At 34.5% G+C, this 14,210-nt stretch overlaps 1 protein-coding gene across 1 annotated transcript; it reads left to right on the top strand.

The window, feature by feature from the left end:
• The first annotated feature begins 1,623 nt into the window (after positions 1-1,623).
• Positions 1,624-4,690, top strand: LOC130636853 (mucin-2-like). The gene has a single exon (XM_057446702.1). The coding sequence runs from the start codon at positions 1,624-1,626 to the stop codon at positions 4,666-4,668; it is 3,045 nt and encodes a 1,014-aa protein (XP_057302685.1). The 3' UTR covers positions 4,669-4,690.
• Positions 4,691-14,210: the final 9,520 nt, after the last annotated feature.

Genomic DNA, 14,210 nt, shown 5'->3' with positions numbered 1-14,210 from the left:
AAACAAAAGTACCCTTGTTTCCTTGGTTACACTTCGTTTATAAAAGAAAATGTTTTGTTCAATATTGATTAATTTATATACTTTGACGAATCAAACACCTAAAAATATTATTGTTGTTGTGTTTGTTTGTTTGTTGTTGTTGTTGTTGTTAGGTACAGAGCGGGTGGGTTTGGCAGTTTACCTAATGATTAACGTTACATGTCGATACATAAATGTTTCTTTTATAACACGAGCATACCACCATAATTGGTCTAATAATGTGGTTTCCGCAGCAAGTACGGGGCGAAACTACAAAACATGACGACTGCATAACGATGCAACAAAATCACAAGCCTGCAATATAAATTACTAAAATATTCTCATTTGTAATCGTCCAATTAAAATTATATGCAAAACAACTTAATCGTTAGAAATAATTTCGTTTTTTATGCTTTTTTCATAAATTTAAGATAATTAGAAAGCTGTTTTTAAGAATTGGAAAACATTTACAAGTTGTTTTCTGTTTGTTTTAATATTCTTCACCACAAACGATACGCAAAACGTTAGAACAAGGTAAAAGAGTGATTGTAGCACGGGAATGGGACGCTTTGTGATTCTATTTGTTTTTAAAACACATCTTATTGAAGAAGGGTGCAGAAATAAAGGAGTTTTTTTGCTAGCTAAGTATTTTTCTAAAACGGAAGAACAAGAATGTTGAAACGAGAAAAGAAAATACACATTTATGATATGCAGAGTCACGTAGGGAATCTAAACTCAAAATTTTTATTTATTATGCTCAAATTTAAGTAATCTACCCGCTATTTTACGCTGTTGGACCTGTTTCGTGTTTCGAAAATTTATGTGAGGAATAATTATTGCTAAAAATGAATTTACCTTACTCGAAGTTGATGGGATCGGATTTCCATTAGACGCCTTATATAACATCTAATTTCGCAATAAAATGGATTAATTTTGGACCTTTTTTCAAAAATCCGGTGGTTCGAATTTCTAGTAAAAAAGTTAATTGAAAATTATATCTTTCTTTCTTTTCAAATCACACTCGCAAAAAAATCAATAAAGGTCTGTTCTCACTAAAAGACTCACCAACACACAAGTTAAAGTACAAACTGTAGCAGATTATAGCATATACTTAAATCATAGTGTAAACACAGTCTAATTATACATGCAACAGTAGCGTTATGAAATAAAACAATAGAAGCATATGGTTGGTATATTGATTGCAGTAATTACTCCAACTTAATTACAGTAAAGTAAAACGCAACAATGTAAATGATCCAATGATATCATTAGCTGCGCTAAAACAATGCCTATCACCGGTTTACATTACAATAAGTGTTTCTCATATTGTCTTTATATAACTGGGATAGGAAATAGAGGAAAGCGCGTCAAGGTGTTATTAAATGATCTTTATCTCAGTTAAACAAAGGAGAGCTTCGTTTAATTTCGATCTAACACTTGAAACGATACGACGCAGAATGAATGTGAGCAAGAACATATACAAAACGTAACAAAAGAAGTTAATGTAAAGAAAAAACTCAAGAGTTTTGTTAATTTATAAGAAAAAAGAAAAAGAAAGAAATACGAAGATAACTACAACCTAATATAGATTATACCTCTACTAAAATGATAAGAATTGCATGCTACATATTTATAATATTTTTGACTGGAATTACAACACTACCACTGCCAGAAAAACAAAACGGACAATGTCATCATCTTTGTGGTTATTTGTTTTGGCACCGCGCAGGAATATGTCAACCCTCAGGACGTTGCTTATGTTGGTGGGGATGGACAGGTCCGAATGGAGTTTATATTGATGGCGGAGCACTGAATAATAGAATACTAGCAGATTATTGTATTGAACCATGCCATTTTACACATGACTATAGAAATCCTCACTGTATACTTAAAGGATCTAAAACCTCGACGGCTGGTCCGCAGACAACAACGACAACACAGTTAACCACGACTGCAATAACAACTACCGAGCAACCAACAACTACCACTACTACTACCAAGTCACCAACAACTACTACAACAACTACCGAGCCACCAACAACTACCACAACAACTACTAAGCCACCAACAACTACAACTACTACTACCGAGCCACCAACAACTAGTACAACGACTACTGAACCACCAACAACTACTACAACAACTACAGAGCCACCAACAACTACCACAACAACTACTGAGCCACCAACAACTACCACTACTACTACTGAACCACCAACAACTACTACAACAACTACCGAGCCACCAACAACTACCACTACTACTACCGAGCCACCAACAACTACTACTACTACTACCAAGCCACCAACAACTACTACAACAACTACTGAACCCCCAACAACTACCACAACCACCACTGAACCACCAACAACTACCACTACTACTACCCAGCCACCAACAACCACCACAACAACGACTGAACCACCAACCACTACTACAACCACAACTGAGCCACCAACAACTACGACAACAACTACTGAACCACCAACAACTACTACAACAACTACTGAACCACCAACAACTACCACTACTACAACCGAGCCACCAACAACTACCACTACTACAACCGAGCCACCAACAACTACCACTACAACTACCGCGCCACCAACAACTACTACTACCGAGCCACCAACAACTACCACTACAACTACCGAGCCACCAACCACTACCACTACTACAACCGAGCCACCAACAACTACTACAACAACTACCGAGCCACCAACAACTACCACTACAACTACCGAGCCACCAACAACTACCACTACAACCACTGAGCCACCAACAACTACCACTACAACCACTGAACCACCAACAACTACCACAACGACTACTGAACCACCAACCACTACTACAACAACTACTGAACCACCAACAACTACCACAACCACAACGGAGCCACCAACCACTACAACTACAACAACTGAACCACCAACAACTACCACTACTACAACTGAGCCACCAACAACTACTACAACAACTACCGAGCCACCAACAACTACCACTACAACTACCGAGCCACCGACAACTACCACTACAACTACCGAGCCACCAACAACTACCACTACAACCACTGAGCCACCAACAACTACCACTACAACCACTGAACCACCAACAACTACCACAACGACTACTGAACCACCAACCACTACTACAACAACTACTGAACCACCAACAACTACCACTACTACAACCGAGCCACCAACAACTACCACTACTACAACCGAGCCACCAACAACTACCACTACAACTACCGAGCCACCAACAACTACTACTACCGAGTCACCAACAACTACCACTACAACTACCGAGCCACCAACCACTACCACTACTACAACCGAGCCACCAACAACTACTACAACAACTACCGAGCCACCAACAACTACCACTACAACCACTGAGCCACCAACAACTACCACTACAACCACTGAACCACCAACAACTACCACAACGACTACTGAACCACCAACCACTACTACAACAACTACTGAACCACCAACAACTACCACAACCACAACGGAGCCACCAACCACTACAACTACAACAACTGAACCACCAACAACTACCACTACAACTACCGAGCCACCAACAACTACCACTACAACTACCGAGCCACCAACAACTACCACTACAACCACTGAGCCACCAACAACTACCACTACAACCACTGAACCACCAACAACTACCACAACGACTACTGAACCACCAACCACTACTACAACAACTACTGAACCACCAACAACTACCACAACCACAACGGAGCCACCAACCACTACAACTACAACAACTGAACCACCAACAACTACCACTACTACAACTGAGCCACCAACAACTACTACAACAACTACCGAGCCACCAACAACTACCACTACAACTACCGAGCCACCAACAACTACCACTACAACTACCGAGCAACCAACAACTACCACTACAACCACTGAGCCACCAACAACTACCACTACAACCACTGAACCACCAACAACTACCACAACGACTACTGAACCACCAACCACTACTACAACAACTACTGAACCACCAACAACTACCACAACCACAACGGAGCCACCAACCACTACAACTGCAACAACTGAACCACCAACAACTACCACTACTACTACCGAACCAACAACAACTACCACTACAACAACTGAACCACCAACAACTACCACTACTACTACCGAACCACCAACAACTACCACTACAACTACCGAGCCACCAACCACTACCATTACTACTACCGAGCCACCAACAACTACTACAACAACTACTGAGCCACCAACAACTACCACAACCACAACCGAGCCACCAACCACTACAACTACCGAGCCACCAACAACTACCACTACAACTACCGAGCCACCAACCACTACCACTACTACTACCGAGCCACCAACAACTACTACAACAACTACTGAGCCACCAACAACTACCACTACAACTACCGAGCCACCAACAACTACCACTACAACAACCGAACCACCAACAACTACCACAACAACTACCGAGCCACCAACAACTACCACTACTACAACCGAGCCAACAACAACTACTGAACCACCAACCACTACTACAACAACTACTGCACCACCAACAACTACCACAACCGCGCCAACGACGACGACAAGCACTACTCCTGGGATTGTTATTGATTAAAAACTTTAATTACACGTCTGAATTTGTTTTTAGAATTATGATAGTTGTTAAAGTTATGCAGATGTAGAATGTGTATTTCTTTTGTACTGACGCGTAATAACCTTTACTAGGACCTTTTTTATTTTCAAACCTTTTGTCCACCAAAAATTCCGCTTCTGTAGATTTGGTTCTGATAGTCAAAAAATATGTCTTATGACCTATGAAATAAGAAAAATAACTTTGCATATTCTCTTTGAGTTTGAAGGCATTTTTATATGTCATTTCATAGATTACACCCGTTTTTAGACACGTGTATTTTTTGTTCTTAAGGTGTTTTATTTTATATCTCCAAATATATATAGCTTGTTATAAATATTTATTTATTCATAAATGAACTATTTCGAAAGGGAAGAAAAAAGACAAGAAAAAATGTTTTCAGTTTTGTTGATTGTTCAGAGATTGTAGCCTTGGTACTACAAAGCATTGCATTATCGCTAAGAATGCTCAAACAGTTACTGTAAATGCCCAATTTAGTCAATTTTTGGTCTGTTAGCATTTTAACATATTCGCATCTATGATAAGTACGCCAGAGCCTATAATTAAATTAAGATCATACGCTAATATCAAAGAGCAATCTGTGAAATTTCTGTCTTTTCGGAAAGGAGAATAAAAACTAGTTTTATTTACTAATTGGTCACCTCCAGGATGAGAATAATAAAAATTAGCAATATTTTTCAGTTTGCCAATTTTTAGAATCATTATTCGTAACATAAACTTATATATGTCTATTGCATAAGTGGTTGGAAACTTATTAGAAGATATAAATGCAGACATTGGGCATGAAATTTGAAATAGACGACGCTTTTGATGTTGATGTTTTATTACTTCAGATTCATATTTGCAACAAACAAAAAATAAAAGCTTGAGTCGTGTCATTTTCTTTTCTATAAATAATCATCCTGAGAATTGTTCTTAATTTTTAAGTAATTTCCAACCACATCTTTATGTAAAAAATATCCTTATAAAAAAGCGTGCATGTAAGAAGGGCGGACATGCTAGCAGGTTCTTGTATTCGGTTTCATGATTTAGTGGGAGTAATAAGTGGGAGTTGCATAAGATGTAATAAAACAACTTAAAAATTTAATTGGCCTTAAAATGTTGAATTTAATGATTCATAACTATTTTTTTGCTGCTAATTGTTTTAAAAGAGAAACAGGCTTTCTTCCTAAATGCATCGTCATAACTTCCTGTGGTCCAAAAAGCAACAAAGTGAAATCAAATGTTATTGTTATGCAACTCCCTCTTAATACTTGTGAATCATAAAATCGTATACAAGAACCCGCTAGCATGTCCGCCCTTTTTACATCTATATATTAATACGCCTTGTGTGTGCGCATAGTGAGGCCACGACACGCAAAATACGGGTCACTTTTCTACGACATGGCGTTACGCTGAAATTTACCAAGTTAAAAAATGACAAATTTGTGTGACTTAACGATTTTTTCTAATGTCTGGTAAACTATTTTCCCTGGTGTACTTCTGGCATGGCAAAGCAAGTATATAGTTTTAGCAGATTTAGCTTTCTACATAACCGTTGATAGATACCTTCGATTGTGTTAGGCTTTTTTAAATTTTTGTTATTTCATTTTATTTTTATTTTGTTGCATGACTTACTTATATTTTTAAACGTTTTGTTTCAGCGGATATAAATATAATGGAGATTGTGACTTTTAAAAATTCAAATTACTGTGTTTTATGTTTTTATTTAGCACCCATCATATGGACTCGATGAGAGATTCGGTGGGTTCTTCCACGGGAATTCGGCTAGTCTAGTATATTGATTTCCTTGCGTGAGTAAAATTGGGAGTCCATGACACGCAACTCACGGGTCACTTTCTTATGACGTGGCCGTACGCTAAAACTTACTAAAAAAATAAGTAAGCCGCCAAATGAGAAAACAGAGTGTCCATTTTTCATTTATGCTACAGCGCAGTTCTCGGTCATTACGATTTTAATATAATTAAATGTTACCGCCGGTTTACCACGTGCGCGCCGTATCTCACGGAAAAAAGTTGTTTATCAACTGAAAAAGGAAACCAAAGCGAAGAAGGTTGTCTGTTTTTCAAATTAATCCTAAAAAATTTATTTCAAACAAGGCATGCCAATGCTTGCTCATCATAAGGTTAGCTTATACATTATTTTTGTGGTCTGGGACCGAGGTTGCTGTCTTTTATAGAAAATCTATCAAATTCGAATATGAATGTAATTTGAATCTAAAATGTAAAAAAAAAAACTGTTGTTGTCGAACGAAGTTGGCGTCGTTATTTTAAATAAATAAAAATGTACGATGATATAACATTACAAAGAGAATTGATTGAAAATGTATCAAATAATTGTAATCCAATTTATGAAGCGAAGTTTACTATTCGAAGTAAAAAACTGATTGAACTTTCATCCTGAGAACGCTAGGAAGCTACCTATATAATTATTATCTATGCTGATGGCGGAAATCTTCAAGCCATCGGGCTTCTTGTTTTCATTGTGAGCTTTTTATGTCTCATTCTGTGTTTAGGATTTCCTAAAAACTACGTACTTCAGTATGGCTAATTTAAGGAGCGATCGAGTAAACTAATTTATTGATAAAACTTCGCCAACGCAACTGTATATATTACCTATCATGTTTTTAGGTTCTAAAAGATGTTATTCAAAATCGTATACAGGAGTACGAAAATGCTGTTAACGCAGATAAATGTTTGCGTAAAGAGTTGACTCCATTTCTAAAACAACTTCAAAGGGAAAACAAAGAGCTGAAACAGCAAGCAGAAGACCTCCAATCAAAACTAAACACATGTGTGAAGCGAACGGTACGAAAGGCTGTGTTTTCTATAAAGACGGTAATACACGGTTGGTATGATTAAGCAAACTCGATTTTCCTGATTCGAGAATTCGATCAAGTATCGCACAAAAGTTGTATGTTTTCAACATATTGATAATTTGGATTCCAATTTTTTTAAAAAAAAACTGGACGGATTTAACTTTCAATCTGGATATCTTTAACTAATCAAAACGCCTGTTTAATGTGTGAGGACACTTATTTTGATCTTTCAAAAGGGTTATCAGGAAAGCATATCCCCTTTGACTTCAGCTACTAAAAAAAACTTAAAGGAGTATACCATGCAGACGTAAAAATGTTAAAACCTTTAGTCAAATTGAGTTGGGTAACGTAACAAACGCTACTTCTGATGACCCTAGCGTTTATTTCTTTTAAACCCAAATTGCGCACGAAGCCTCATTCAAATACAACTGTCGGTTATGTGAGCAACATATGATAAAAAGATAAAAAGACTTGCACACCGTCAGAATCTATGGTAGCTTCTTATCATACAGTTGCATGTTAGGTGAACGATTTAAACATCTCCCCACCGTCCGACGCAAGCAGTTGGAATCTGCTCAGTGTTGTTGAAGCTATGCCATTACCCATGGCTTGTTTTGTTAACCTGTTAAGACTAGGGAAATTCTATTATTTTGCTGTTCTGCCTGTAAGTGTGTTTGGACACAAGGGAGAATTAAGCCATCCTACTCTCTCTCTCGTTTAGATAGTATAACATCAGGTGGCATTTAAACCTGGCGAACTTTTTATGTTTTTTTTTCGACTTAGCTAGTAGGACCTTGTATACGTACTAAAATCGTGTTGGACACTGTCTCTGAAATATTGCTGCAAGAAAATGAAACATACAAAATCAGCATTGTATATTAATTTCATTACTATACGACACATAAAATATATAAAAACTCATAAATAAATAATTCATACATAAGGCTCAAAGTTTCTATGTTATATTTTGCATTGGTCACACTCTCCTTTCATAAACGTAGCTATGTTGATTTACAGCAATTGCATTGATATTTGTTATAATTTATCGGCTTCGTTTACCAATCCGTCCCCAAGAAATGGTAACCTGTCTGTAAAACTGTCATTTATCTTCTGTTAAGCTATGCCCATCCCCTCAAGTCAATGTAAATATTCTGTTATACAGATAGATATACAAATACGATTCCACAATATAGCTTTACTTGCATCCTTAGTGATTTATCGCTAAATAAAAGAAGAAAATACGGCATATTACCATAGGTAACAACAATATGATCATAAGAATTGATGATAAACAAAACCAGCTTTACCTTTACTAATTGGTAACTGAAACCTTGGATTCATTCTCAAATATTCGTTAAAAATGAAGTGGTATTTTAGTTAATAACCTTTTTCTTGATACAATAAAAGCAATAATAGGAATAAAAATCGCTTTTGATCACTGTGAACTAACGTATGTTTCAGAGAAGATCGTTAAGTTGCTGAATGTTGCTCGAGTGCATTATTTATATTGGACTTTTTTAAATAATGTTTTCTGTATTTTAGAATGTTTTTCTTATTTTTATGTTTTCCTTATTTACTTTATATATTTTTTTCCAACTTAGAACACATGGTTCTAAGTTGGGTTAAGACGTGTGTTGCATGCATTTGCCCAAAGTTGGGCCAGGCCCGTCAATAGATGGGCCATCCTGATTGCGAACGCACCGACCCGTCTTTTGACGGGTAGGCTTGTCTAAAGACGGGCCAGTCCCGCGTCCAAAGTTGGGCCGGTGTCCGTAGTTGGGTCAGAACAATATTATCGCATTTTTTTCTTAATTTTAATTTTGTTCTTTAACCAGGCACAGTTTAAAATAAAATGTTCTGATATATTTAAAAAAATCTTTTTTTCACAACTTATATTATAATATGATATATGATATAGTTTTTAGTAAAAAAATTACGCTAATGAGGCCCTGTTCGTTTCAATTTCGAATTTTTGAAAACCTTAAGCGTGCACAATAACTAAAAAAAAGTGATAACTGAACATTTTCGAAACATTAACAACTCCATAACCACAAGACCTTGCATCACAATATAGCAAAGTGATATAATCTTTACAAACTAAATTTTTAGAGGTAAACCTAACAGTACTTAAGAGGCAGTCATTAATTGTTGGACTGCGAACGTTTTTATATTATTTTTTATCTGTTATATAAATGTTAAATGCCACATCATTATTATTATTATTATTATTATTATTATTATTATTATTATTATTATTATTATTATTATTATTATTATTATTATTATTATTATTATTATTATTATTATTATTATTATTATTATTATTATTATTATTATTATTATTATTATTATTATTATTATTATTATTATTATTATTATTATTATTATTATTATTATTATTATTATTATTATTATTATTATTATTATTATTATTATTATTATTATTATTATTATTATTATTATTATTATTATTATTATTATTATTATTATTATTATTATTATTATTATTATTATTATTATTATTATTATTATTATTATTATTATTATTATTATTATTATTATTATTATTATTATTATTATTATTATTATTATTATTATTATTATTATTATTATTATTATTATTATTATTATTATTATTATTATTATTATTATTATTATTATTATTATTATTATTATTATTATTATTATTATTATTATTATTATTATTATTATTATTATTATTATTATTATTATTATTATTAATCGACATATATTTCAAGCATCCATAAATTACAATGGTTCTTAATGCTGAAATGTGTAAATACTAAATGTATGTGCAAACGTAAATATAAATTCAATCAGTAATCAAAACAGAATGAACATGAGCAAAAAGAGCATAGACGAGGCAGTCAAATAATCATACGAAAGTCTTGAACTGTGAAAACGTATTGAATGGCATTAGGATAAATGAACCATTATAATTGATCAAAGCTAAAGGAGGCTTGGTAGGTAAAGGACGACCGATAATTAAACTAAAAATTAGGTATAGTAAAAGTTAACATAGTCAATTGAGTGAGAAAAAAAAATATATATATATACTGACAAATCTGTATCAAGAAAAGATAAAACAGATAAATAAATTAAAAATCAGAACAACTTAAAAGTCTGGCTGTTGCCCTATCAAAAAAATATTTTTTCGCTAAGTTTGTAAATTTGTTATAGTTTTCCACTTGCCGAAGTTGAGATGGAAGGTCGTTGAAGTGGAGGGCAGCAGTGTGGGCAAAAGTACCCTCAATATTGTTTGTCTCAATTAAATTTGTTCTTATAGTATTCGTTCGTAACGATCGTTCGGTTACAGGGAAAAAAGATAGTTTCAGGTAACTTGGCCAACTTTCTTTGTTGAACAGAGCTTTGTGTGCAAGTTTTACAAAAGAAAGAGATATTCTTTCTTCCACTGGAAGCCATTGTAATGTTAGCACGTCATGATCACTGCAACGACGACGGCAAACGAAACTTGCTGAAGATCTTTGCAGCTTTTGTAATCGTTTCGAAAGATATTTTGGTAAATTACTGAAGATGGTATTACAGTAATATATCTTTGTCAAGATTAAGCTCTGTGCCAGTCATTTTCGAAGATTAAAATCAACTGCACGTTTAAATTGCTGTAAAGATCGTAAAACAGCATAACCACTTTTAATAATTGCGTTCACATGTAAATTCCATGTCAAATGTTCGCTAAAATGCACTCCAAGTATTTTAAATGCATTAATACGACCAATAGATTTATCATCATTTACCAAGGTGACATTATAATCAAACAAATTATGCTTTCGCGACATTTGACTCGTTGAAAACAGCATAAGTTTTGTTTTACTGACATTAAGACGTAAATTGAAGCGTGAGGACCAATCATAAATACGTTCCATTTCGTGTTGCATTGATAATATGCCATCTTTTATCTTGTCTACTTTAACATGCCGTTGTAGTGTTGTATCGTCGGCATATTGAAGATAAGTACTTGGTCCATTGTTGCTTAGCAAAGTAACATAAAGATTAAAAAGAACAGGACCGAGTATGCTACCTTGAGGTACTCCAAATTTCACCAACAATTTCTGCGATACTTTATCGTCAACCTGCACAAACTGGTATCTGTTACTGAGATAATCATCAATTAGTCTATAATAAAATGTTTCGAGAAACCTAATTGGTGAAGATGACCGATCAAGGTAGGATAGTCAACAGTGTCAAATGCTTTAGAAAAGTCTGCAAATATAGAAAGCGTGATTTCACCCTTCTTCATGGCATAAGGAACTCCCATAAAATTGAATAGATTCGGAGAATAATATACATCTGCACCAAATCTTCACCAAGGGGTATAACGATAAGAAAATTGTTGGAATGTCAACCTACTTGGTTTGTAAATGATGACAAATTAAAATGACAATGACTGTACCTTAATCAAAATAAGAGGAAGAATATAATGACATAATTTTGGTTTTTAAAAAGTGTCGCAGCGTCTAGCTATTTGTGGGAGTTCCTTATGCGTCATTTTGGAAGCCATAACCTGTTTTTTACATCATGCGATCAATTGTTACACACACGTTTTTAAGATCGGGTTTTGTACCATAGTTTTCCTGTCCTGTGCTTTTTGTAACGAGCATTCTAAAGCTGAAGATGGATTTCTTAGATAATTCTCAAAATTGACAATAACATTATTGAGGAATACGCTGCCATTGTTACATCAAAAAAATTCTACTTTTACATACGCATAGCGGCAGTACACGACATTTACTACGTCGGGGCTCAACCGGGTTCGGTTATTCTGGGGATACTGCTTCGCTACCGTCAATACATTTTTGTAACATAAATTAGTAACACTTTAAATGTGACCAAATATGATGCTTGAAAGTCGTTTGGGCAAATTTATAATTTGTGTGATTAATACCGTAACAACTTTCTTGCTTGAAAACACTACGGCAACAGCGAAGATCAAGGATTTTATTTTAAATGTTGGTTTCCCCACTTCAAGAACGAATTTGGTGGTACTGATCAAAGCACCTTTTAGGTGAAAGTTTCACTTCAGTTAGCCTTAAACATACAACAATTACTACTAGACAACTATTAACATTACAAAACTCCTTGAAGTAATATTGATTTAAAGATTTGAGGTTTAAATCCGAAAAAGTCTTTCCATAAGTGATACCTATTGGAGTTTTGGAAATGAAGCATGTGTATTCCTTGTGTAATGACGAGTCATCTCCTTGACTAGTACCCTTTTTATTGTTCTGAACCATTCCTATACTCCTTAATACGGTAAATAGTTTTATTGTTTCGGTTCATTCGTTTCATGTTATTTTAAAAAAAGTTACTTTTAAATTTTTAATATTAATTTTTAATGTTCCTTTTCCTTTTAACGGTTCCTTTTCTTGTTCAAAGAGACCTAGTAAGTCCTCATTTTTTGTGTACTTTTTTAGTGATTTTTTCAAAATGTTTTATATTTTGTCACTTGACCGAATGGTTATAGAGTTTGCTTCGCAGTCACGAAGTCCGTTTTTTAGTCAACAGAGTGGGCGTGTTTATGTATCTTTACCACAGCTACGGGTTAACCCATGTAATATAAGGGGAGCTGGGTAGGTGGTGCTGATGTGTACCTAATGTATACAGTCAGAACACAAGGTCCACATTGATAACAGTGTTTTCAACACTGATGTGGCTATTCTGGATATAGTCTTTATCAAACGGACAAAGACACAATTATCTGTGAAAATGCGAGAAAAAGTAAAGGGTAAGTAGTTAAGCAACAGAGTACATTATAGGAAGTTTAGAAAGAAATAAGAAAGATTAGTTTGTTTTTATGAAGTTATTGTATCTGGTATTGATTTGTTAAGCTTGCATTAAAGTATTGACTAAAGCTGTGGCAAGTAAAAGAGGAAATGACGAAGTGACAGCTCTCTTACGTCAAATTCTTTTATCTGGTAGAAATGACATCAAACATAGCAATGTGATTAGTCTATCAATTAATTAAAACCGACATAGTTTCTTGTTCCTAAAATGTGGTTTCCTAATAGACAAATTAATATTTAACGTTGAATTTACATGGGCTATTATATTTTTATCAGGCTATCGGCTTTTTAACCGTTGTCCGGTTTGTAACGCTGTTAGCCATTTACCGAATCCTATACTGCTGCAAACATTTTAAATTCTTCCCGAATTAGGCACACGCACTATAAACTTGCAAAAGGACTGGTACTTAGGTTATATGATGAGTTTCAATAATTACCTTCGCAAGAGGTTTTTTGCAAGAAGTTATAAGTATTTTCTTAAAAAAATAATATAAACTTTGTTAATGAATTTAGAAGCCATATGAAAAAAATATTTGCGATGTTTAGGTGCCAACAATTTTTAAAAATTCTAGCCCAATCGCTTTCGTCCTACACAAATATTTTATTCACCTTACTGAGTGAAAATCCATTTACACGTTTAAAATGGTGGAGAAAAATAATGTGAGTCATAACGGTTATACATAGTTATTCATAGTGTATGAATATCATTCATTTTATAAAAACTTACTGTGAGGTCTGGAGTCAAATGTGCTGACTATAATTGTTTAATTTCACGTACATACAAGCTACGTCGTTTACCATAATTGGCTCTCAGAAGCAAGACTCTAAAATAATACCTACTGGCTGTATACAATAAGTAGGTTCAA

This window comes from Hydractinia symbiolongicarpus, chromosome 3, assembly GCF_029227915.1.
Source record: "Hydractinia symbiolongicarpus strain clone_291-10 chromosome 3, HSymV2.1, whole genome shotgun sequence".
NCBI lineage: Eukaryota > Metazoa > Cnidaria > Hydrozoa > Anthoathecata > Hydractiniidae > Hydractinia > Hydractinia symbiolongicarpus.
The sequence above is the reverse complement of the archived record's forward strand: the minus strand, read 5'-3'. Positions and strand labels throughout refer to the sequence as shown.

What these genes read in the sequence shown, in the direction of transcription:
- LOC130636853 (XM_057446702.1), top strand. Translation starts at nt 1,624, where the DNA reads ATGATAAGAATTGCATGCTACATATTTATAATATTTTTGACTGGAATT.